The 23,256-nt window shown below is 52.1% G+C and overlaps 2 protein-coding genes across 2 annotated transcripts in view; one reads left to right on the plus strand and one right to left on the minus strand.

The window, feature by feature from the left end:
- Positions 1–3,151: 3,151 nt before the first annotated feature.
- LOC128060417 (ecto-ADP-ribosyltransferase 5-like) lies at positions 3,152–6,818 on the plus strand. Its single transcript, XM_052652823.1, is given in 6 exon segments — positions 3,152–3,322; positions 3,528–3,718; positions 5,032–5,755; positions 6,346–6,378; positions 6,464–6,490; positions 6,493–6,818. Coding segments are annotated over 5 exon segments (945 nt in total). The 5' UTR covers positions 3,152–3,322; positions 3,528–3,634; the 3' UTR covers positions 6,570–6,818.
- An 882-nt stretch (positions 6,819–7,700) lies between these two features.
- XNDC1N (XRCC1 N-terminal domain containing 1, N-terminal like) overlaps positions 7,701–23,256 on the minus strand; it is a 37,151-nt gene continuing 21,595 nt past the window's right edge. Inside the window, exons 12-23 of the mRNA XM_052652814.1 lie at positions 21,923–22,642; positions 20,096–20,308; positions 18,854–19,018; positions 17,552–17,726; positions 14,292–14,492; positions 14,045–14,207; positions 12,728–12,820; positions 11,491–11,683; positions 10,806–10,933; positions 10,606–10,684; positions 8,963–9,092; positions 7,701–8,092 (exon numbers count right to left, since the gene is read on the minus strand). Of these exons, the coding sequence (XP_052508774.1) occupies positions 7,701–8,092; positions 8,963–9,092; positions 10,606–10,684; positions 10,806–10,933; positions 11,491–11,683; positions 12,728–12,820; positions 14,045–14,207; positions 14,292–14,492; positions 17,552–17,726; positions 18,854–19,018; positions 20,096–20,308; positions 21,923–22,642 (2,652 nt within the window). The remainder of the gene's footprint in view (positions 8,093–8,962; positions 9,093–10,605; positions 10,685–10,805; positions 10,934–11,490; positions 11,684–12,727; positions 12,821–14,044; positions 14,208–14,291; positions 14,493–17,551; positions 17,727–18,853; positions 19,019–20,095; positions 20,309–21,922; positions 22,643–23,256) is intronic.

Here is a 23,256-nt window from a genome sequence, read left to right on the forward strand (position 1 = left end):
CTCCATATAATGTGAAGTAGTCTCCCCAACATTCATATGCTGGAACTCTAATGCCTGGTATCATGGTATTAGAAGGTGGGGCCTCTGGGAGATTATTAGTTCATAAACCCTCATGACTGGGATTGCTATTCTTATAAAAGAGACCCCACAGGGGTCCCCAGGAGCTTCCAAAACCTGTGAGGACCCAGTGGGGAGTTGCTGGCTATGAACCAGGAAAAGGCCCTCACGTGACCAGGCTAGCACTTAGGTCTCAAACTTTCAGCCACCAGAACTGTTAAAAACCAGTGCTTGTTGTTGATAATTTACCCAGTCTGTGGTATTTTGTTATAGTGTCCTGATAAGGCAGATAAAAGGTTTCCTGAAACTTTTCCTAATGATTGCTATGACTCTACCATTAACACCCCAAACTTTCCATTTCAGAAACTGTTTTCCATGCCCAGTGCCCAGGAGGAGGTTTGTGTGTCCCTTACCTCGACTTTCTCTGGGGCAGGAAAGCTCGTCTCTAATGACAACCACCAGGAGAGAAGGAGGGCGGGTTTCTCTTTTATACCGTCAAATCCCACACCCCTTGTGCCTCTCCCACACAGCTGCTCAAAAATGTGACACTTCCCCATCTATATAGTAACCTCAGATACGCAGATGACACCACTCTTATGGCAGAAAGTGAAGAGGAACTAAAGAGCCTCTTGATGAAAGTGAAAGAGGAGAGTGAAAAAGCTGCCTTAAAACTCAACATTCAAAAAACTAAGATCATGGCATCCTATCCCATCACTTCATGGCAAATAGGTGGGGAAACAATGGAAACAGTGACAGACTTTATTTTCTTGGGCTCCAGAATCACTGCAGATAGTAACTGCAGCTATGAAATTCAAAAACTCTTGCTTCTTAGAGGAAAAGCTATGACCAACCTAGACAGCATATTAAAAAGCAGAGACATTACTTTACTGACAAAGGTCCGTGTAGTCAAAGCTATGGTTTTTCCAGTAGTCATGTATGGATGTGAGAGATGGACCATAAGGAAAGCTGAGTGCCGAAGAATTTATGCTTTTGAACTGTGGTATTGGAGAAGACTCTTGAGAGTCCCTTGAACTGCAAAGAGATCAAACCAGTCAATCCTAAAGGTAATCAATCCTGAATATTCATTGGAAGGACTGATGCTGAAGCTAAAGTTCCAATACTTTGGCTACCTGATTCAAACAACTAACTCATTGGAAAAGACCCTGATGCTGGGAAAGATTGAAGGTAGGAGGAGAAGGGGACAACAGAGGATGAGATTGCATCACCGACTTGATGGACATGAGTTTGAGAAAGTTCTGGGAGTTGGTAATGGACAGAGAGCTGGCGTGCTGCAGTCCATGTGGTCACAAAGAGTTAGACACGACTGAGTAGCTGAATTGAACCCCCCATCTATTTCTGGATGTCTCCTCTAGGCTCAGAACACTAACCTCTGCCCAGGGTACTTGGGCCAGATCTCTTCTCATGAAAAAGGGAATCCCTGAATCCAGAGAGAAATCAAGGATCCAGGCTGGAACAACTGCTTCCCCACTGGGTTTGGTCCTGCATTCAAAATCCCTGGCCTCAGGGAGTATCTCCTTATTGATCCATTCAAGTGAGCATGGAGACTCACCTGAGGAGCAAGAAGAGATTCCCAGAGTAGAGAGTCTAGGTCCCAACTCCAGCATTAATTGGCCATGTGATCTTGGAACTGTCTGCTTCACTACAGACCACTGCTCAATTACTAGATTTGACTCCATCTCTTGAAGCCTTTCTTGAAGCTAAGTCTCGCAATGGGAGAAGCAATTCCCAAAACCAGAGGATAGAGAGAGGACAAAATACTGATACCAGCAGATCTTGTCACAGGGAGTGTCCCTTCATGCCTAGTTGTCCCAGACGGTATAGTATCTTCAGTTCCAGCAACTGTCAGTGCTCAGGACCCTCTAGGGGGAGAGGCATCAGGATATGTAGGTGAGATGCTGTTTTTCACAATAATGTAAAACAGCAGAGTGACTCCTGATTGCTAATCTTGGAGAGGTTAGGGAGCCAGTCTCATTGGAAGGGGCTGAAAGCACTTGTCTTGATTTGCTGTGTTTGCTGACAAGCAGTCCAGTTTTTGGACTTTCTCTCTTCTTTTTCGTTTATGTTCTGATTTGTGGGATCTCAGTTCCCTAACCAGGGATTGAACCAGGGCCACCACCGTGAATGCCTAAATCATAACCCCTAGGCCAACAGGGAACTCCTTGGGATGCCCCTCTTTTCACCTCCCTCCCTCAACCTTGGACACAGTTTGTCTTCATTTTTGGTCTTCAGAAAGGATTTCTGGAGGAAGCAGTATTCTAGGCGAAGGAAATTCTTTATTTGGCTGGCAACCTGAGTAGATGAGGGAACAAAGATTGGACTGAATTAATCAGCCAGACCAGGTGTAGGCCCTGGGATAAATCTAACCTTTTACACTTATCAGACATAGTAGGTAGCAGGCACATCTCTTTAATCCTGGTTTCTGGACTCCTAGGTCCTCTGGGCACTCTGGGGGAGGAACCCTGCCACCCCCAGAGGTTCATGCTGCCAGAAAGCTCTTTCCAGAGCTGCTGACGGATTCCTCACTGGTCCCTTCGCCCACTACCTCCCAGGGGACATCGAAAACACAAAGTTGGGTATTTATAGGCAAGCCAGGGAAATGAGGGGAAAGGTTAGTGTTTATAAACATGGGGTCACCTGAGTCTGAGAGGTCAGGGGACAGAGGGTCTGTGGAGGGGCGGGACTGGCCCCTGAGGATGTCAGGGAGACAGCCCTGCATCTGGGCAAGGCTTACCGAAGGGAAGGGGTGTAAAAAGGAAGGAGAGGGGTGGAGAGCGCTCAGATGCTGGAGTACACATCACCCAACAGTTGGCCATATGCAAATTGTATGCAAATCAACGAGTGCACAAGTGGTGACCTCTCAGCGGGCGGAACCCTTTTGGTCCCCTCCACCTACTGGTCTGGAGGCCCGGCCATAGCGGTGAGGGCCCTCCCGAAGAAGAGACCACGTCTCAAAATTCCCCGTCTCTAGCTCTGGTCTTGCTAGAAGACAAAGAAGGTCCTCGAGAAAGACCGCGCAGTCACTGGGAAGGGGAGTTACAGCCCTCAGTCCCGCTCCCCCAACCCTGGTGTCTGTTGTGGAAGAGAGGTGTCGGGTTACCGCCACCGGTACTATACATAGCCGCGGACCTTGTTGATCTGCGGGACTCCGGGGACAGAGGACATCGTAGCGCCCGCATAGACTTCAGCCCCGACTGCCCAGAAACTTAAGTGCTTTTTCCCCGCTCTGGGTCTTCGCCACCTCCAGGTGGGTCCTTGGCTCCCGTCTCCTCTTTCCAAGCGGAGCCAAATTACCCATCCGCCTATATCACCCCCGGGGCAAAAGTTGCTGAGCACTCCGGCAGGGCGGCCGGGAGGAGGGGAGCAAAGACTGAGGTGCTTGGGGTGAGGGCGTCGGATGCTAAAACCCAAGCCCCGCCCACTCACTTAGACCCGCCCTTGGCCCCGCCCAGGCCCTGCCGGGCCAAATCTCTGTCCCCCAGCCCATCGAAGCCAAGCCTGGACCATCGCTGGTCCCACCCTCAGCTGGATCTCACTCTCCAAGTGTCTCTGAGGAATAATGTTGGCAGCTCTGCTGATCGCCCTCAGCTGCCTCAACCTCCACACCCTCGGCAGCGGTGTCCGCCCGTCTGTCCCCTGGCAGGTAACAGGGGGGAACTATCTGCTGCCACGTAAGGAACACTTTGGGGGCACCCAGGGCCTGACTCCTCAAAGCTCCCTCCCAGAGATGCTTCTCTAGGATGTCATCCTCTGAACCCTCTTCCTCTCAGGATCACTGCTGGGAGCCCCAAGTTCCCACTCCATCTCCCAGAACCCCACCTCCACCCACTGGTTCTCCTGTGACCCTCCTGCCTTCATACCCTCCTCCCTCGGGACAGCCTCCAGCTTTCTCCTCTCACTTCCGATCTCCCGGGCCCAGCCTGCACGCACTCCTTAGGGTTACCTGTGTACGGCCCTCCTGCAGCCCCTCCCAGACCAGGGCTTGACCTCCTCTCCACTCCCACCCCAGGGTGGAGGATGCAGGCTTCTAGAGCAGGAGAGGACTGAGTCTCAGCGCTGACAGGGCCCTGGTGTGGTGTCTACACGCCTGTGTGGGAGAGGGAAAGAGTCAGGCTGGGCGTGGGGTCAGGTCGTTGGAGACTGAGTGCATATTCGTATGTCATCTGCACAGTGAGTCTCAGAGCCAGAAAGGTGCTTGGAGGTCATCCAGCCCCACGTCCCACCACGTGCAGGAACCTCTCTAATGATAGATGACTCCTCTTAGTTAGTACACAGTGAGGATCTATACGCAGTCCTGACAATAACCCTATGAGGTTGGAGGTATCCTCAGTGTATAGGGGGAGAACCTGAGCCCAGAAAAGTTGAGACTTGACCAAGATCCCACAAGCAGTAAGTGGTGAATTCAGGAATTAACCATATTTGACTGAATCCAGCAGACTGCAGTCCGTGGGGTCGCTGAGGGTCAGACACGACTGAGCGATTTCACTTTCACTTTTCACTTCCATGCATTGGAGAAGGAAATGGCAACCCACTTCAGTGTTCTTGCCTGGAGAATCCCAGGGACGAGGGAGCCTGGTGGGCTGCTGTCTATGGGGTCGCACAGAGTCGGACACAACTGAAGCGACTTAGCAGCAGCAGCAGCAGTGCCTGTTATTTAAATTTTGGAGCTTTTGCCAAATTTCACACTATTTTGGGCATAGAAATGAGATTTGGGGACATTTAGGGGGTGGGAGTATTTTTTGGTCCCACAGTGCAGCCAATCTTAGTTCCCTGACCAGGGACTGAACCTTTGCCTCTTGCATAGAGAGCTCAGAGTTTTAAGCACTAGACTGCCAGGGAAGTCCCAGACTGAGATTCTGTGCTTCTAAACTGATCTTCCACCAGGACCTCTCTCCAGTACCCTGACTTATATGTTTTCCTGTGTGGCTCCTCTCTTCGTTTTCTCCATTACTGCAGAATATTTCCATCCAGAACCTGAGCCTGGCTCCAGACACATTTGATGATGCCTATGTGGGCTGCTTGGAGGAGATGGAGGAGAAAGCAGTGCTTCTGTTAGAGAAGGAGATGGCCAACCATCCCGTGCTGCGAGAGTCCTGGAAGACAGCCCAGAAGGCTTGGGAGCAAAAACGTCAAGGGCTCATTCTGCCTCCTGGCTTCAGAAGCCAGCACGGAATCGCCATCATGGTCTACACCAACTCGTCCAACACTTTGTACCAGGAGCTGAACCAGGCTGTGCGGACTGGTGGTGGCTCCTGGGAGTCCTACATGAACCACTTCCCTTTCAAGGCCCTGCATTTCTACCTGACCCGGGCCCTGCAGCTGCTGCAGGGTGGTGGGGGCTGCAGCAGGGAACCTGGGCAGGTGGTGTTCCGTGGCGTGGGCACCATTCACTTTGAACCCAAGAGTGTGGGGGACTCTATCCGCTTGGGCCAGTTTACCTCCAGTTCCCTGGATGAGACAGTGGCCCGCGGATTTGGTAATGCCACTTTCTTCTCTCTAAGGACTTGCTTTGGGGCCCCAATCCAGGCCCTGTCTGTCTTTCCTAAAGAGCATGAGGTGCTGATCCCCCCGCATGAAGTCTTCGTGGTGACGGGTTTCTCTAAGGATGGAAACAAAAGCCTGGTGACTCTCTCCAGCAGTGATCAGATGTGCAGCCACTTTAACTGCGCCTATCTGGGTGGTGAGCCATGCATGAGGGAAGCAGGACTGCCAGGAGGTCCCCAGTTGATTTCAGTCCCCAGGGCCTTCAAGAGACCCACGTGATTAATGAGGACGTTGAAGGCCAGAAGCTAGTTGGAGATATTCTTTCTCTGTGACTCAGGTTCTGCCAGCTCAGAGATAGTGAGATAAGTGTTTTCTGCACATGTGATATTTTCAGATGATTCTCTAAATGTTCTCAAAATTTTCCTTCTGCTACACAGTCTAATAGACCAAAAGAACCTGGTTAAGGAGGGCAATAAGCAGAGGAAAGTGGCAGGAGCATGTCTTCAGATCTCAGGAGGCCATGGGCTTAGTGGGTTGATGGGACCCATATGTGCTATTCCCCAGAGCTGAGGCAGGACAAAGTCACTGAGCAAAGATGGGGCAGGGATGGAAAGGCAAACGGGGAAGATTTCTTGCAGAAGGAGGAGGAAGGGAAGTCAGACATGTATTTGGGAAAAGGGAAAGGTGAATTGTGATAAGGAGTGGACTTGCCAGGGCCTGATGGGAAGGAAGTTTGCAGTGTGAGGGTCTGTCTACCTGGAGGCCTCACTGTGGTGTCTTTTGCAGAGAAGAAGAGGCTGAGCTGTGAGTCTGTGCCAAGTGAGTCACCCTCGGGTCCCTCCCTTGGCTGTTTGACTCCCCACTGGCCCTGCTGACCATTCACTGTCTTTTCTTCTCTCTCCAGCAGGCGGGCAGGAAGACTCACTCTCCAAGGGGCCTTTTCTCTGCTCTCCTGGAAGACCCTGCTCTTGGCCTCTTGGGGGTTCCAGCTCTTAGGAGCTGGGCTCTGAATGTTCAATGCCTGCCACTTAGGAGTCCTGGGAACATGTGACCTCCAGATGAAGAAGGGAGGCTTTGAAGAGCCTGGAGAAGCAACAAGATGGTTTCAGACCCAGACCTAGCAGCCATGTCTCCAACCAGGATGTCGGGGAATTTGAGCCCATGGTAGGGTGGAGGGAGCCCTGCTTTGTGGTGGGGACCCCGGGAACAAGCAAGGGTAGTGCTGTGATGGCCACTCCATTAAACAGTGCTGCAGTGTGATGACATCAAACTTCATGACTGCTTTGTTTCACGAGACTGGACTATCTGCCCTGCTTTGGTCTTATGGGACTCAGGGACTAACATGAATGACTTCTTGATCACTTTTAGACATGGTCCAGGTGCAGACCCTTGTCACACACCATAGCCTGCAACCCCAGATGCTTTAATAGACAGAGAGTTTCCTCACAACAGCCTGGAAGGCAGGAAGGGGGACAGATATCTTCCTTGGCCGTTTGTCTAACAAGGAATGCAGAGCCAAGGAAGGAAGCAACTTGCTGAAGGTCAGAGAGGTTGCTTTCAAACCAGGACCCTTGCCCCCCAGTTTCAGTTCCATCAAAAGTCTGAAGGAGCTCAAAGTAGGATCCTAAGCCCAAGCCATTTTTCTGTGTTCTGGCTCCCACCAGGGTTCATTTCAGCGTTGGTGATTTCAAAACATTATAAGACAGAGATTCTCACACTTTCTGGAGACATCTGAGCTCCAGAGCAGAGGCTTTATTGAGGCAAGAAAAGCAGCAGGGGCTCCCACGAAGTGACCCCCGCCCTCGGCTATCTAGGCTGCTCTGCTGCTGCTGCTGCTAAGTCTCTTCAGTCGTGTCCGACTCTGTGCAACCCCATAGACGGCAGCCCACTAGGCTCCTCTGTCTCTGGGATTCTCCAGGCAAGAATACTGGAATGGGTTGCCATTTCCTTCTCCAATGCATGAAAGTGAAAAGCAAAAGTGAAGTCGCTCAGTCGTGCCTGACTCTTAGCGACCCCATGGACTGCAGCCCACCAGGCTCCTTCGTCCATGGGATTTTCCAGGCAAGAGTGCTGGAGTGGGGGGCCATCGCCTTCTCCGAGGCTGCTCTAGTCAGCAACAGAAGAAGGGACCCTCCCCAGCATCAGGTCCCCTCCTTGGCTCCCAGGTCTGTCTCCTGGGGCAGGTCCCCAGCCCCCTCTGATTCTTGCTCCCTGTGCACTAATACGTGAGCTGGGGAGGAGGGGCCAGATTCCCCAGAGGCTGGAGCCTGAGCCCCTCCAGCATCTGGAAGCCCTGTTTCTGATGACTCCTGGGTCCCCACTGTCACTGGCACTGTCAGCTCTGGGGTCTCAGGGATGGGGGGCCCCAGGTTCTGGAAGCTGTTGCGCACTCGGGTGATGTAGCGACTGAGGATGCTGGCTCCTCCGGGCAGCCGGCGTGGCCCTGCCTCCACCACAGCCCGCTGCACACCTGCTACCTCACTCTGCAGTCGAGACACCGTCTTGGTCAGCTCTGTCAGTCTGTTGCCCAGGTCTGGGGGGTGGGAGTAGAGATGGGGGTGTCTCTCAGAAGGTGAGTCTGCCCTGGTCCATTTCTACCCTCAACAGAGGAGGGCATGCTGGAACATCCGGAAGCAGGAGAACTGGAGGAAGTGAGGGACTGGCACTGGGTTGTGGGCCAGGTGAGCAGGCTGCGTCAGGGTGGATGCATCAGCAGAGCTCAGGTGGTAAGGGTTTAGAAGATAGCAAAATGAAGGTCTTATGGACCAGAGAGGGGTCAGGAGCCATAGGGATGAGAATTGTCTATGGGTAGATATATGTACATCTGCCCAGTCCTCCTCTTCCCCATTTACATCTGTCCTGCTCACACCCACCCTCAGGGCCGAGTGCAGACCCAACCCTCTCTCTCTCTCCAGCTTCTGGTACTCTAGCCTTCTGCCTTCCCACGATAGGCTCTTCCTCTCCTTTGAGCTCTCACTGCAATTTGTTTCTCTTTTTTAAAGCACTTCCTGACTAGGGAGATGGTTTCTCTTCCTCACCAAACTGAAAGCTTCCCATGTCTCCCTGCTGGGAACAGGGGGCATAGCAATGAACTCTGATTGAATGAATGATGAATAAAGTGAAAGAGTGAATGCATAAGGGAATGGTTGAGAGAATAAGTGAACACATAAATGAAGGTAGGAATGAAGGGATAAATGAAGGGAGTGGGATAAATGTCTGAATGGGGGGTGGGGCCAGGGGTTATTGAGTGCAAGGGCACACACTCTCTCTGCAAGCTGTGGCTTCCGAGGGTGGGTCAGAGGGGGCCACAGAGAGAACTGCAGGCTGGACAAGGGGTGTGAGGCTGGGTGTTCCAGATGAGCAAGGGACAGGAATGGGAAAGGCTTGGAAGTAAGCAACTAACCTTTCCGACGAGTCTCCTCAAACTCCCGCTGGGCAGTCTCTATGTAGCGTTGCACCAGGGCCTTGATGACCCGAAGCCGGTAGGATCCACGCTCTCCCTCCCCAGGCCCTGCCCCTGCCCCAGGATTGGCCTGGGATGGGAAGACAGGAGAGTAAGAGGGATTCCTCACCCCCTAGCCTTTTTCTCCTCACTGCAACCTCCCCCAGGCAATGAAGGATGGAGGCACAGTCTGTGCAGAGTTGTGTGTCCCCGAAGGCCACACATCCAGACCTTCATGTAGGTCTGGCAGGTAGTCTGGATGGAGGTCACACATTGTGGAATGGGAGTGCAAGGGAACCAGGGAGGGAGGTGGGTGAAGGTTAGGAGAGGAAAAGGAGGAAGAGGGTAGTGGGCAAGGAGAAATGCTGAGCAGGACAGAGTTGAGCTCTCTCGTGCCACCAACCCATCCTTGAGCTGAGTCAGGGCAGGTTAACCTTGTCCTTCCGATTCCTCAGAGGGGAGACTAGAGGATATGGGGATGCATCTGCATGGACTAGCTCATGCCAAGGAAATGGAAACCATCGTGCAAGTTAGAGTGATTGGTTCTAGGTCCAGTTTCAGACCTCAGGACAGAACCAGGAAGGCAAGTCAGGCCTTTGGGGCAGATAATAGAGAGAGGGAGCAGAGGTGAAGATGGCAAAGTGCTGGGCTTGGAAAACAGGCTGAAATCTCAGCTTGGTCACTTTGCCTCTGTGAGCCTTGAGCCAAGCTGCTCAGCTTCTTCAGGCTGAATGTCTCCAGACTGAATATGGAGATGGTGGGTTTCCCTGATGGTCCAGTGGTTAAGAATCTGCCTTGCAATGCAGGGGATGCTGGTACGATCCCTGGTCAGGAAAGATCCTACATGCCGTTTCTTTCTGCTGCTCTAGACTGTCAGTACTTCAAGGGTCCACCATTCTGCATATCTTTATTTCCAGCATAGGTTTGCTTAGGTAAGTATTTATTAAACAAACTATTGACCAATCAGATAAGGGAAGGCCTACCTCATCAGGGGATCCAGGGGCCTCTGAGCCTCAGCGCTGGCCTATGGCTTCACAGAGCTGACCTTAGAGAGACCCTGCCTTAGAGAGACCCTCAGGTAACCTGTTTTAAGGGGAAAACATGGGACCCCCTGCAATAATGCTATCTGAATTATGAGGGGTCTCATGCCAAGCCAGACTGAGTTAGGGAGCAGAGAAGCAGAGGTAAGTTAGTCCCCTGGAGGCCTGCCCTCCTCTCTCAGGCCTCAGTCATCTTCGAATTTCCCAGTGTGTGGGGCATTCTTCCCTTAGCTTCTAAAATGTTTTACTGTGGAAAACATTCAACAGTTTCTTGGCTCGGTTCAGGGTAAAAAGTTTTGCCTGGAGATTACGGGGTATTGGTGGCTTGAGAGGAGGGTGGCGTGGACTTCATTTTAAACTGGATGATATAGGATTGGAGATTTAGGGAATGGCCAGAGCCAGGCAGAGGGAAAGGCCACAGGAGAGAGTAGGAACTGGGAGACTTTCTGCAAACATACCTGGGAAGACAGATGAGCTAGGGGTGTTCAGCCAAATGGATGGTACAGAGAGTGCAGCTAAAGCCTGTGGTGAGGAAGACTCACAACAAGCACATGAGATACTCACAAAGGTGGGGATTGGGGGATAGTCTGGCTTCTTGGTTTTGCAGCAGAAGTGGCAACAGCAAATGAAGCGGAAAACTCTCCTGAGACATTGAGATGGTGGGAAGCGGTTAGTCAGGGGAAAGGGTCCAGGGAGATGGGGCAGGAGTGGGGTGGGAGTGCTGAGTGCTGGGGGCTTGGGAGTGAGGGCTCTGAGGTCCTCACCTGAGCAGGTAGAAGATGGCCTTGGGGGAGGGCAGGATATTGAAGGGCACAGGCAATGTCAGGCCCTCTCGGAAGTAGGATAGGTAGAGTTTTGAGCGAGCAAACTTCCACTCCACGTCAGCAGCGTCCTGAGGGCCAGGAAGCAGGGGCTCAGGAAGAACCACTTTGGTGCCTAGCCCTCCTGCCCACTCAGTCTGCCCCATTTCCCCCAGTCCTCTGGTCTTTTATCTCCTGTGTGCCCACCACTTTCTTCTCCCCACTCTTGTCTCCATCCTCACCTATCATCCACATCTCCCATTTGTACCCCACTTCCCACTTCCTCCCCATCATCTTGCCTCCTTCTGACATTCAATTCCTGCCAGCCTGTTCTCCAGCCCACAAACCCTAACTCATCCATCTCCTTCCCTCTCACTTCTCATGTTTCCACCTACTCTTCCACAACACACACTTTCTCCCAGCCCTAATGTGGAATGAGCGCTAGACTTGTGTCTGATAAAAATAATAACATCATCAAGACCCTCCATCTACAGACAAGGAAATTGAGGGCTTGAGAGGAAAACTTGTCCCCAGTTTCAAAACAAGGCAGTAGTGGTGACAGAGCAATCTCTTGACTCCTTGCATCCTGTTCCTCTCCTTCCCTTTCCCTCTTCTTCCCTCTGGCCCGAGCTGTCCTCAGTTCACGTACCTCAATCTTCTGGAATGAGTTGGTGATCATGGCAATGAGCATGTTGAGCAGCACAATCACCATGACGATGGTAAAGATGCCATAGAGGGCCCGGCCCATGAATTCCGGCACCAGGAACTGAGGCATGTCCACCACACTGTGCTCCTCCATGCCAAACATCGTCCAGAACAGAAACTGGAAGGTCTCATTGAAACTGGCACAGTGGGCCAAAAAGTAGGATGTCGGGGTGGGAGATGAGCCAGGGGGCCACCCAGACTCACTCCTCCTCACCCTGGGGACCCAGCCAAAGGCGCTCTGCTTCCACGAAGCCTTTTGGACTGCTTGCTGTTTCTGAGCCAGAATTTACTGAGCACACAGCAGTGCCAGGAACAGGCACTAAGGATGCAGCTATGAACAAGACAAGCAGAGTCCCTGTCTTCAGGGACTTTATGTTCTGGATGGAGATGGGGGTGAGATGGACACTTAACTATACCTCTTCCATCCTCCACACTGCATTCAGTGTGTTCTTTCTCAATGCTGAGCTGATGTGCTGGAGTTCTGTTTGTCAAACTTTAAATGCTCCTAACTACCCTCAGTCCAGATGCCTATTATGCAACCTACCTGAGGTTTTTAGCAAAGATACTTTTACTTAGCTGTCACCCATCAAAGAGCAGGAGGGCTCAGCCTGTTCATGCTACTGTGGAGTGACTGATCCCACCAGGGTCCTTGAAGGAGGCTGGAATGAGTAGTTCCTGTCCCTAGCACTAAGATTCATGCTTTAAACCGTGTCAGCAGAGTTTTTCAACATCCAGAAGCCAGAACATGAACAAGGATTCTTGGAAAAAAGGGTTGGTCTGAATAAAGGCTCCATTTACTTTGAGAAAGCTTTGACAAACATCCACAGATCCAACCTCAAGTCCTTCAGCATCATTAATAAAACCATCATGTAGTTGCACTCATGAATTCATGATTGAATGATTGCTTGGGAGGCCACTTGGAGCTGTCTGGCCTGGGAAAGGCAGGGTAAGGCAGGTTGGGTAAGGTTGGTTAAGGCAGGTTTCTTGGCAGGTCCTTCAGGAGCTCCATGACCTGGCCCCTCTACCCTCTCCTGCCTCCTCTCTCAAAATTCCCTCCATGTGCCAGCCAGGGAGGAAGTCTTGCTAGTCTCCAAACATACCCCCTTGCTTTGGTACATGTGCCCCTTTTGCCCAGAATGCCCAGACTTCTGCCTGCCTGGCCTGCCTCTGCCCCGGCATACTTGCCCAGCCGCTCGGTCTCCTGGTAGGGCACGTAGATGTTGTTGAGGCCACAGAGGAAGGCGGTCAGGATGATCATGAGGATGAACATGAACCTGGCAGGAGGCGGGATGGGGAAGGCTCAGGGCAGGGCTCTACCCTGGGAGAAGGCAGGCTCTAGGAAAAGGGATGGGGGTGATGGCTCCTAGGCTCAGCCTCTACTTGACAAGCATTCAGTCTTGTTATTATTAAGAAGAGAGAAATTAGGGGGTGGGAAATGAGAAGGGATTGAAAGGGTGTTGAAGCAGAAACTCTCCCTCCAGAATAAAGGGTTCTGGGTTGAAACAGTCAAAGTTGAGGATGGTCCAGGCTCCAAGGGAGGGACTGAGATGCTGAGATATGGTACAGGGATGGGGGAGAGTCACAGAGTCCTATTGGACAGGATTTCTCACCAGCAGAGTTAAAGCCTTGTGTGTGAGTTGAGTTGGCTTGCTGCAGGGAGGGATGGAAGCTGAGCTGAGCTGAAGATGTTCACATATGTAACCAAGGTTTTTTCCCACCAAGGGCACCCACTCCCATCCTACCTCAGGCAGGGGATTTCCAGGGAAGTAGGCATTAACTATGGGCTCTGATTAGGGAGAAAGGCCAGGTAGGCTGTAAATGATTAGATGATAATTATCAAGAAGACCAGATAATTCCATGAGTTCCAAGAGCAGTTGTACAGGGGGAACCATCCAAAGGGACCTCTGAGTCCAGTGTCTCACCTCAAATATGGGAAAGTGGAGCCCCAGGTTGCCATGGAGACAGCAACAGAACTGGCATGCCAACCAAGGGCTTTTTCTGCATTTGGTGGTTCTTGATCTTTGGAGTCATAGGTCTCTTTGAGAATTAGATGAAAGTTATAGATCCTCTCTGGCTTCCCAGGCGGCTCTTGTGGTAAAGAGCCTGCTTGCCAATGCAGACTTAAGAGACACAGGTTCAATCCCTGGGTCGAGAAGATCTCTTGGAGAAGGACATGGCAACCCACTCCAGTATTCTTGCCTGGAGAACCCCATGGACAGAGGAGCCTGGTGGGCTACTGTCCACAGAGTGGCAAAGAGCTGGACAGCTGAAGCAACTTAGCATGCACGCAGCATGTACAGACCCTCTCTGCAGAGAAATGTATCTTGACATTTACATTCCCAAATTTTCCTATAGTTCCAGGGTTTCCAAGGTTTTTGGAGCCTGTACAAGGAACCCAGGTTAAGAACCCCTGTGCTAACTAGAGCTGGGGAACTTCAGAAGGAGGTCAGATGGGGTCCATCGGAGGGAAGGATGCTCGGAGCAGAGGCGGTACGCACCGGATCATGTCGTCAATCATCCTGCCCATGGAAATCTGCAGGGTGCCCAGCGACTCATGGGCCGGCAGGATGGAGGCCAGGCGGGTGAAGCTGAGCATGCTGGTGACAGCAAAGAGCACCTCAGCCAGGAACTGGGGGTCCTCCGTGCGCCACTCACTCCGCTCTGTGCCGGGGGGAATAGGCTGAGGCTGAGAGCCAAGGAAGAGAGGGGGCCAGGGGAGTCAGGGCTGCGCTGAGGGGCACTCACCAGCCGAGGTGAAGTAGTGGCAGGCAGCCCCATCAAGGGCATCCTGGCAGTGCTTGTGTGCAAGCCCGGCCAGGAGGAGGCGCAGCGTGAAGGCCGCCAGGTACAGGGAGAGGATGACCATATCCAGGAAGTTCCACCAGTCCAGGAGGTAACTGCGCAGGCCCTCGATCCACACCTCCTTACACTCAAACCACAGGAAGCCTGAAGGAGGCGGCAGGGCGCCAGTACTGGGTGAGGCACCCCCTGCATCCAGGTCAGAGCTGGGTGTGTGGGCGTGGTGGTGGGGGGGAACATCTCCACCGGGAGAGGGGGATGTAAAATATCCCAGGCTTGAAAGTGATAAAATGTAGGCATTTAGTCTGCTTCAATGTCACAAAGATCTTACACGGAAATAAAAAGGACTCCTGGCTGATGCAGACTTGGTGGCTGTAGGGGCAGTTTCAGTGATCCGATCAGCTGATAAACTCAGAAAGTAACACCTGGAGAGGCTGGTTATTGGGAGGGGATAATCTAAATCTGGGTCTCCCTGCCCTCCACCAAATACACACTGGACAAATATTTAGAGAATATTGATTTGAAGCGGCTCCAAATTATCAACCTGCTCATGATCAGCCCAGGGCCCAAGGCCAGGCCTGGGGAGGGAGGGTCTTGGGAGCTGGACCCCATTAGCTAGGTGACCCTGCCACGTCGTGCCCTTCTCTGCTCCCTGGATACAAGCATGTGCATTTTCACTCATGGCTGTATCCACAGCTAGAAAGCCCTTCCACACCCTTTAGAAGCTGGGCTCACCTTTGCGACCCAGGACAAATCTCACCTCCTCTCCGAAGCCTTCTCTAACCAGGGCAGTGAATTTCACAGCTCTCTTAAGATCTCTGTGATGCCGTCACCATGGAGCACTGCAAGATATCTCTTCCTGGGTCTGTCCCCCTCCCCTCCCTGAACTTGGAACCCCTCAAGGCAGGGACTGTGGTCGATTCACCTCCTTGTCCGCAGTGCCCAGAACAAGGCCCAGCAATCACTACTGGATAAACACTGATTAAGCTCCTATCATGTGCCAGTGGGATCCTGTGGTGAAGAAGACATACAGGCCTCCCCGGGCTCGTATTCTAGTGAGGGAGGTGGGCAAGTAGCCAAATTGTTACAGCCCAGAGTGGTCAGTGCTAAGGTGAAGGAGAGCAGGGGAACAGAGGCTGTCTTTGGAGTGTTCAGGAACTGATCCTCACCCTGATTTGGGAACCAGGGAAAGCTTCACTTCTCACAGAGAGTGATGTTTGAGCTGAGACTGGATGGAGGAGGGGAAGCTGGGGCAGCATGGAAGGGGTGGGGGTTGTGGGCCTGGAGACAAGCAGGGCGTGGTGGGAACTGAGTCCATTTCCATGGCAACTGAGCACCTTGTGAAGGTGGGATGGCTGTCAGTGGTGTATGTTGAATGGGTGGATGGAACACTATTTATTTAAAATATCTTTATTTGGCTGCGCAGGGTCATACTTGCAGCATGCCAGATCTTCAATCTTTGTTGAGCATGTGGGATCTGTAACTGTGGCATGCAGAATCTTTTTTAAATATGGTGTGTGGGATCTAGTTCCCTAACCAGGGATTGAACCTGGGCCCCCTGCATTGAGAGTGTGGAGTCTTAACCACCAGATCACAAGAGAAGTTCCTGGATAGAATCCTAATTAATTTATCCATGTGTTCTCAGGGCTTTGCTCACAATAGACCAGCAGCAGGTGTTCACTACATGAAGAAATGAGGAATGTTGTTTCTTAAGACTTCTTCCCCTGCAGGCAGGAACGATACTGGTTTCACCTCCACCCAATACAGGTCAATAATGATTAGTAAACAGTTGGATGGGACACTTTTCCTCTTGGATCCCTCTTATTTTCTTCTCCAGAGTTTCTTGGCCAAATTTCCTTTTGTGCCTCACTGACTGACTTGTTACAGGGTGGAGGAGCACACTTAGTCTGCTGGTGGTTTGGGAGTTGCCAACTAAGCTAGAGGTAAGTCAAGAGAAGACAGATGAGGAAGGTGCCCAACCTAGCTGCTGAGCTGACTAACCAAATGCTCGGCAGAGCTCTGGGGATTCTTGTCAACTGCATTTGCTGAACTGTTTGAGAAAATGCAGTTTTGCTATAGAAGGAAAGAACACCAACAGAATGGATGAAACGTACCCCTTGAGCATATGTAAGTTAGTTATCCAGGTGACATGTTGGACAAATAAAGCAAGTAGAACACACGTGTTGGGCTTCCCAAGTGATGCAGTGGCCAAGAAACTGCCGGCCAATGTAGGAGATGGAAGGGACGCAGGTTCAATCCCTGGGCCAGGAATATCCCTTGGGGTAGGAAATGGCAACTCACTTCAGTATTCTTGCCTGGAAAATTGCATGGACAGAAGAGCCTGGTGGGCTATTGTCCATGGGGTCACAATGAGTGAGACATGACGGAGTGACTGAGTGCACACACACACACACACACACACACACACACACACAGAGCATATGTGTGTGAACACATGTAGAATATTCAGGGTTGACACTCAATATTAGTGACACACTGAATATACACGAGACAGATGAGGCCCTTAGGATTCATCTGATCTTAAATTAGTTCCCCACTGGTAATACCTAGTGGCCTCACAAGTCCTCTGCAACAAAATTGCAAAGAAAAGTCATAGCTGCTCACCAGGATGATTAGTAAGCCACAGCTATACATATGTGCCCCTGTGTTTCTCCTGCAGATCAAGTGCTGGGCCCAGGCAGCTTCTGGCTACTGTATCCTCTGCTCAAACCTCACATCTGGTCCTTAAAACAGCACCGTCATAAGTATACCATTTATATGTACTTATGTAATAAACTGTGTGATTCAAGCATCTTAATTTGGTCTATGAGTCGTTCTGCTCCATGACCTTTGGGATAGATTGCCTGGTGCTGTACTTGCTGGCTACCGTTAGACCAAGGTGATCTGCCACCTGACACCATGGACCAGTGTCTTATTTGCAAGAGGATATGAATATCCAGAATGGGCAGCGACTAATGCCAGGGTAGGGGAAGAACAGGGTCCATACTCAGAGATCTATCACAGGGTGCGATCCCCTGATTAGAGGTGAACGGGAAACCCATGGTGAACTAGAGCCCGGAGAGGTCTGGTTACATATTCAGGGAGCATCCATACGGGCCGCCCTGTATAGGGGTGCTCACTGTGAAGAAAAGTGAGGGGGTCCCCAGGAGGGAGTCTACCACAAATAAAAGGCCTCACCCATGTACCTGCAACCCAAACCATGTGTAGTGAAGTCTCCCAGACGCTCTGGCTGCGGCCTCGGAAGGTACTCAGCTGCGTCTCCATGACCAGGGACTCTCCCAGCAGGAAGATGAGGAACCACAGGTAGGAGGCCGAGTGCAGCAGGAACTTCAGCACCGGGATCTTCAGCAGGCGGCCAAGCTGCAGGGAAGGAAGGAGAGCAGGCTTCTCAGAGTCCTGCTCACACCTCTCCCCTCCCAGGAGAACTTCTGGAGTGCTCGGCCCCCACGTGTCTCCTCCTTTCATTCACTCACTCATTCAGACATTTATCAAGAATGTACTGTATATTAGGCTTTCCCCTTTCATATTGATGTTTTCCTTCACAACTGTAGGAGGTAGGTATCATTATTTCCATTTTTAAGCTAGGAACTGAGGATCACAGAAGTAACTTTCCCTGGGGGGGGGGGGTCCCCCAGGCTCTTCGATCACAGCCATGTTAAAAAGTAAGTTTATCATCTTTGGATCTCAAACGTCTTCCTCTTCTTCCTGTGTCCCCATCCTAGAAAACGTCCCGACCACCCAGACCAGGAAGCTTGAAGGCATCCCTGAATCCTTTTCCTTTCTCTCACACACTCTGACAGTCTCTTGGACTCCCACCCCTCCCCCAATCCATCCTTCATATCCCTAGGAGAGAGAGCTTTCTAAAACACAAAACTAATAGGATCTCTCACCTCATTACAATCCTCCAGCGGCTCCCAACATTGCATAAGGTTCTGTGGAACCTGGGCCCCTGCTTGCTTCCCACCATTTGCTAATTGCTATTTGCACTTATGCTGTAGCTGCACAGAATTCCTTTCAGTCTCTCTAATGCTTTGCATTCTCCTTCCCTGGGATGTTGAATGGATGCCCTTTTCCTGCCTCCTGGAGCACTGCTTACCCTATTCCTCACCTGGTTTACAGGGTCTTGATTTTTTTATATCCACAGTGCCAGGCATGATGTCTGGCTCATAGTAAGGAATAGAAATATCTGAGTCCAAAAGGGCCCCCAAAGAATTCGAGGTTGGGGTGGGGGTCTCATTAGGAGAGACTGCATATAGGACTCAGGCTTTGGAGGCAGAGAGACCTCAGTTTCAATCCCAGCTCTGCTGTTTCCTGCGGACAAAAGAGAATTTCTGTTCCCTGTGTCTTCACTGTAAAATCCAGGTGCAATGCCTACCTTCCAGAACCACCTCAAACTACCTAAAAGGAACATAAAGGGCCCAGCTCAGGGCTTGGCATAAAACAAGTGCTCAATAAATTACAATTATCATTATTTCTATTCTTAGTACCCGGGACTTGGGCGCCAGCCAGTAGCCAAGGCAGAGGAAGGGCATGGTGAGGAAGATGAGGAAGGCGATGAAGAGCTTCCAGATGGTGGTGCTCCCACGCCAGCCAGCCAGGTTCCCACACCAGATGGAGGACAGGACTTGCTGGCAGATGGGGTGTGCTACAAACTAAACAGAGAAGGGTGTGAGCGGAGGGAGTGGCCACGGCCAGCGAGGAAGAAGAGGAGTCAGTCAGGCGCCCTGACTTCCTTGTATAGAAAGTGAACCATGTTTCTTTTCTCCCCAGGGCAGCCAGCTAAGAAGAGAGGCAACCCACTTGCCAAGTGACCTTGGGCAGACTCCACCCCTCTTTGGGACTTAGTTTCCTAGTCTATGAAGGAGAAACTGAGCTCAAAGAATTTTCTGGACTCTCCAGATCCCACATTGTTGAATCTAAGCCAGGCAGTGGTGGGTGCAACTGGATATGGGTCCCAGAATCCTGAGGGTTCTTGGTCTTTTTAGGGATGTGGGGCCCCAGGCAGCAAGGAAAGGGAGGAGGAAGGGAGGAGCAGGGAAGGTAGAATTTGCTGACTTGGGCAGTCACTGGAAAGGAAGGTTTCTAGTTAAGCTCCTGGTGGGCTAGGATATCTGAGGGTGGGTGAGAGGGAGGAGTAATAGGCTAGGGGAGGCTAGAAAGGGCACATGTCTTTGGCGTAGGGGTGGGCATCTAATGAAATGGGGAATAATGGAATCACTTGATATTTCAGCCCTGAGAAATCTAGTCTAATCTTGCTGGATAGAGTGAGATATTGAAGTATAACCACAGAAAAAGCCCAGACCAAACCTACTCAGCAGGCCAACAAGTAAAACTCAGAAGTCTGGTCTGGTTGGGTCATGGGACTTCCAAGGATGGGCAGAGGTTAGGGACTTAGACTGATGGTAAGAAGGGAGGGTGGGGGACCCTTAGGATCAAGGGCCTGGAGAGAAGGGTGCTCAGAATCAAGATCTAAGAGGGGTCCTGGGACTGCCCCAGTGGTCCAGTGGCTAAGACTCTGTACTCCCAATGCAGGTGACCTGGGTTCGATCCCTGGATGGGGAATTAGATCCCACGTGCCACAACTAAATCTTGGCACAAAGAAATCTAAATATTAAAAAAAAAAATAATGAGATGGTCCTGAGGGCAGAGAAATGACTTGCTTAGGGTTGGAGAGGGGCCATCTAGAGGGGGCAGGGCAGGGCAGGGGAGGTGGGCAGGGCCCAGCTGACCCGCTTCTGGTTGTAGTTGACGGCCAGTCGCAGCCTCGCCAGGTTGGGGATGCCTTCCTCAAAGGCCTGGCCCAGACGCTCGGCCTCGGGCTCAGTCTCGCTGTCCTCGCCCAGGTCATTGAGCACCGCGGTGACCTCACTCTGGTTCCGGCACATGCCCAGCAGTTCAAAGCCGTAGTCCTGGCTCAGCGACTCCAGGGCAATGTACTCGGGCTGTAGGGAGAAAGTCCAGGTGGGCTGGCCATCCTGCGGGCCCAGCCCGGTTGGGTCAGCCCACCCTCCTGACACTGGGCCTGGGCCACTCTGTCCTGCCCTCAGCTGCCACTTCCCCACAGCTGATGTCACCCTAAACCATCTATTCCTTTCTTCTCTGCCACCCCACTTGTCCTCCTGGTTATAACGAGGCACCTGCTGTGTCAACATTGCTTCTCTGGTACCACATCTATCTCATTGCTGAGTCATTTCAACACAGACCCCCATCACCTCTGCTCACCCCTTGTCCTTTCCTTTCCCTCTGCCTGTTTCAATTTTGCTCCTACTCTTCATGCCTTCCTGGGTTCATTACTTTTGCTACCTTATATGAAAACACATGCTGGCAGTTTTGGAAGCTGCAGAGTGGGCAGCTCTTGCCTCCACCTTCCCCTACCTAGCTTCAGTCTTACTTGGGGCCCTAACACCAGAGAGAATCCAGGCTAGGATTCCAGGAGGCCCAGCACAGTCCCTCAGGTGGCAGCACCCTTGGTTAGGCGTGTCCCCTTTCCAAGTCTCTGTCCCTTGCCGGGAAGGTGGGGATGGTCATTCCTGTGTCTCCTTCTGTGGGCTGCTGTGTGGATGGAGGGAAAGGCCCTGGGAGAGGGCTGCTCTTCCTGCTACCTGGAAGTGGGGGCCCTCATTCTCTGATCCTTTGACTCTAGAGAAGCAGCACGCTCCTCCCCCAGCTCACCTGGCACGGGTTACATCCAGCCCTAGGCCTCTGTTTTAATATCCCTGTCTGTTTCCTCGCCTAATGGTAGTTGTCACCATGGGGATCAAGTTGGGCTGGCACAGAGAGGATGTCAGTGGATGAGTGATGGATGGAACTAGACTATGAATTCAAGGCCCCTGATCAGTCCTGGCCTCCAGGCCTTCCCTTCAGGTGTTCTGTCTGCACAGAGCCCCTGCTCTCATCCCATGTCTTCTTTTGCTAGCTCAGAGTCTTTGCTTGTCCTGAACCCCTACATCAAATATCGTCCCTACTCCTCACTTGTGTTAAACCACCTGGTCATGTAGCCAAGGTTAATCCCGCTTCCTCTAAGGAGTCTGCCCTGCACATGCTGTAGCCCCCTATTTTCTGGCCCGTGGAAGCCCTGTAGCACCATCCACAGAGGCCCCGAATGAAGCTGAGCCTCTGGGGAGTCTTGTCCGCCTCACTCTGCCCTCTTCCACCTTGCTGTGATCATGAGCTCAAGGCCCCAAAACAGGATGCTCTAGGTGGGACCACACAGTAGGCATTCAGAAAGGACAGGTTTCTACTGAATGTTATCTAAGTCTGTCCAGCTGTTTTTTTATCTGTGTTCTCCCTCCTCCATCAGACAGACCCAGGACACCCCTAGGGTGGGGTATGTGTTGCCCCCATGAGACTAGGAGCTCCTGGAGTGACAGCTGTCTGCCATTAGAATGAATCCCCTTCAGGGCAGTATTCTGGCACTCTCCATCAGAATGGAGGTTTCCTGAGAACATCTTTCTGTTTTTCCTCTCTTCCCAGAACACCCACCAGAGACCTGACCATGCCCCGGTGGAAGGACAGATACAGGGCACTGAGGGCAGGAGGAGGGAGCAGAAACCAACCTTAAACTCAGGCTCCTTGCGGGCAAGGTGCCGGAGCTCGCGGCTGAGCTGGAAGGCAGCGAGCATGGCGTCCTCGCTGGCCAGTGAGAGATGGGCGCGGCTGGCGATGCCGCGGTAGGTGTTGATGCGAGACAGGGAGAACTTGAGCAGGTCGTAGCGGCGCGCGTTGCTGCACTCGAGGCAGGTGCAGGAGACGGGGTGTGGCCGTGCGATGGTGTGACCCTGGCCCATGAGCAGCTGGGCGACCTCATATAGGTCCTTCTGGCAGGCCAGGGTGAGGGGCGTGACCCCGGGGGCGAAGCGGGAGCCGTCGATCGACGAATCAAAGAAAGCCAGTGAGGAAGACCTGGTGTCCACCTTGCGGCCCTTCTCGCGTTCCAGCCGGGCCAGCAGGTGACGCACCACTGCGGGTTGGTTTGTGTCCACAGCCACCAGCAGGGCCTCATGGATCTGGCGGAAGTCGAACTTGACGTTGGCCAGCAGCAGATCAGTGATGGCCTCGTGGCCCAGGCGGATGGCCAGATTGAGGGCCTCCCTCCAGGAGCGGTCCTCGGCCTCCTCCACATTCCGGGGGGGCCCACCTGGCCCGCCGCCCAGGGCCTCAACCCCCACCTCCAGCAGCTGCTGCACCAGGCCTATATGTCCTTCCTGGATGGCACCCAGCAGTGGAGCGGGGAACTTCAGCTTTCTGTTCATGATCTCTGTCCAGTTAGGCTGAGGCTGGATGAAGGAGCAGACAGGGTGAGACCTCGAGCCCCCAACCTTCTTTACTGGGGGCCTCCCTCACCCTTCCATTTTCAAGCCCTTAACCCTCTATACCTAGCCACCATTATAGTCTTCCTGGTGGCTCAGATGGTAAAGAGTCTGCCTGCCATGTGGGAGACCTGAGTTCAGTCCCTGGGTGGGAAAGATCCCCTGGAGAAGGAAATGGCAACCCACTCCAATATTCCTGCCTGGAAAATCCCATGGACAGAGGAGCCTGGGGGACTACAGTCCATGGGGTCACAAAGAGTTGGACATGACTGAGCGACTTCACTTTCACTTTCATCCCAAACACAAGTTTTTGTTTTAAGGTACACTTAATGTTTGGGCTTTCCAGGTGGTGCTAGTGGTCAAGAACTTGTCTGCCAACACAGGAGTCAGAAGAGACGTGGGTTCCATCCCTGGGTCAGGAAGATCCTCTGGAAAAGGACATCACAACCCACTCCAGTATTCTTGCCTGGAGAATCCCATGGACATGGGAGCCTGGTGGGCTACAGTTCACAGGGTCGCAAAGAGCTGGACATGACTGAAGCAACTTAGCATATAGTATTTAAGTACAGGTAATTTTTTAA

The sequence above is a fragment of the Budorcas taxicolor genome, chromosome 15 (genome assembly GCF_023091745.1).
Source record: "Budorcas taxicolor isolate Tak-1 chromosome 15, Takin1.1, whole genome shotgun sequence".
Taxonomy (NCBI): Eukaryota; Metazoa; Chordata; class Mammalia; order Artiodactyla; family Bovidae; genus Budorcas; species Budorcas taxicolor.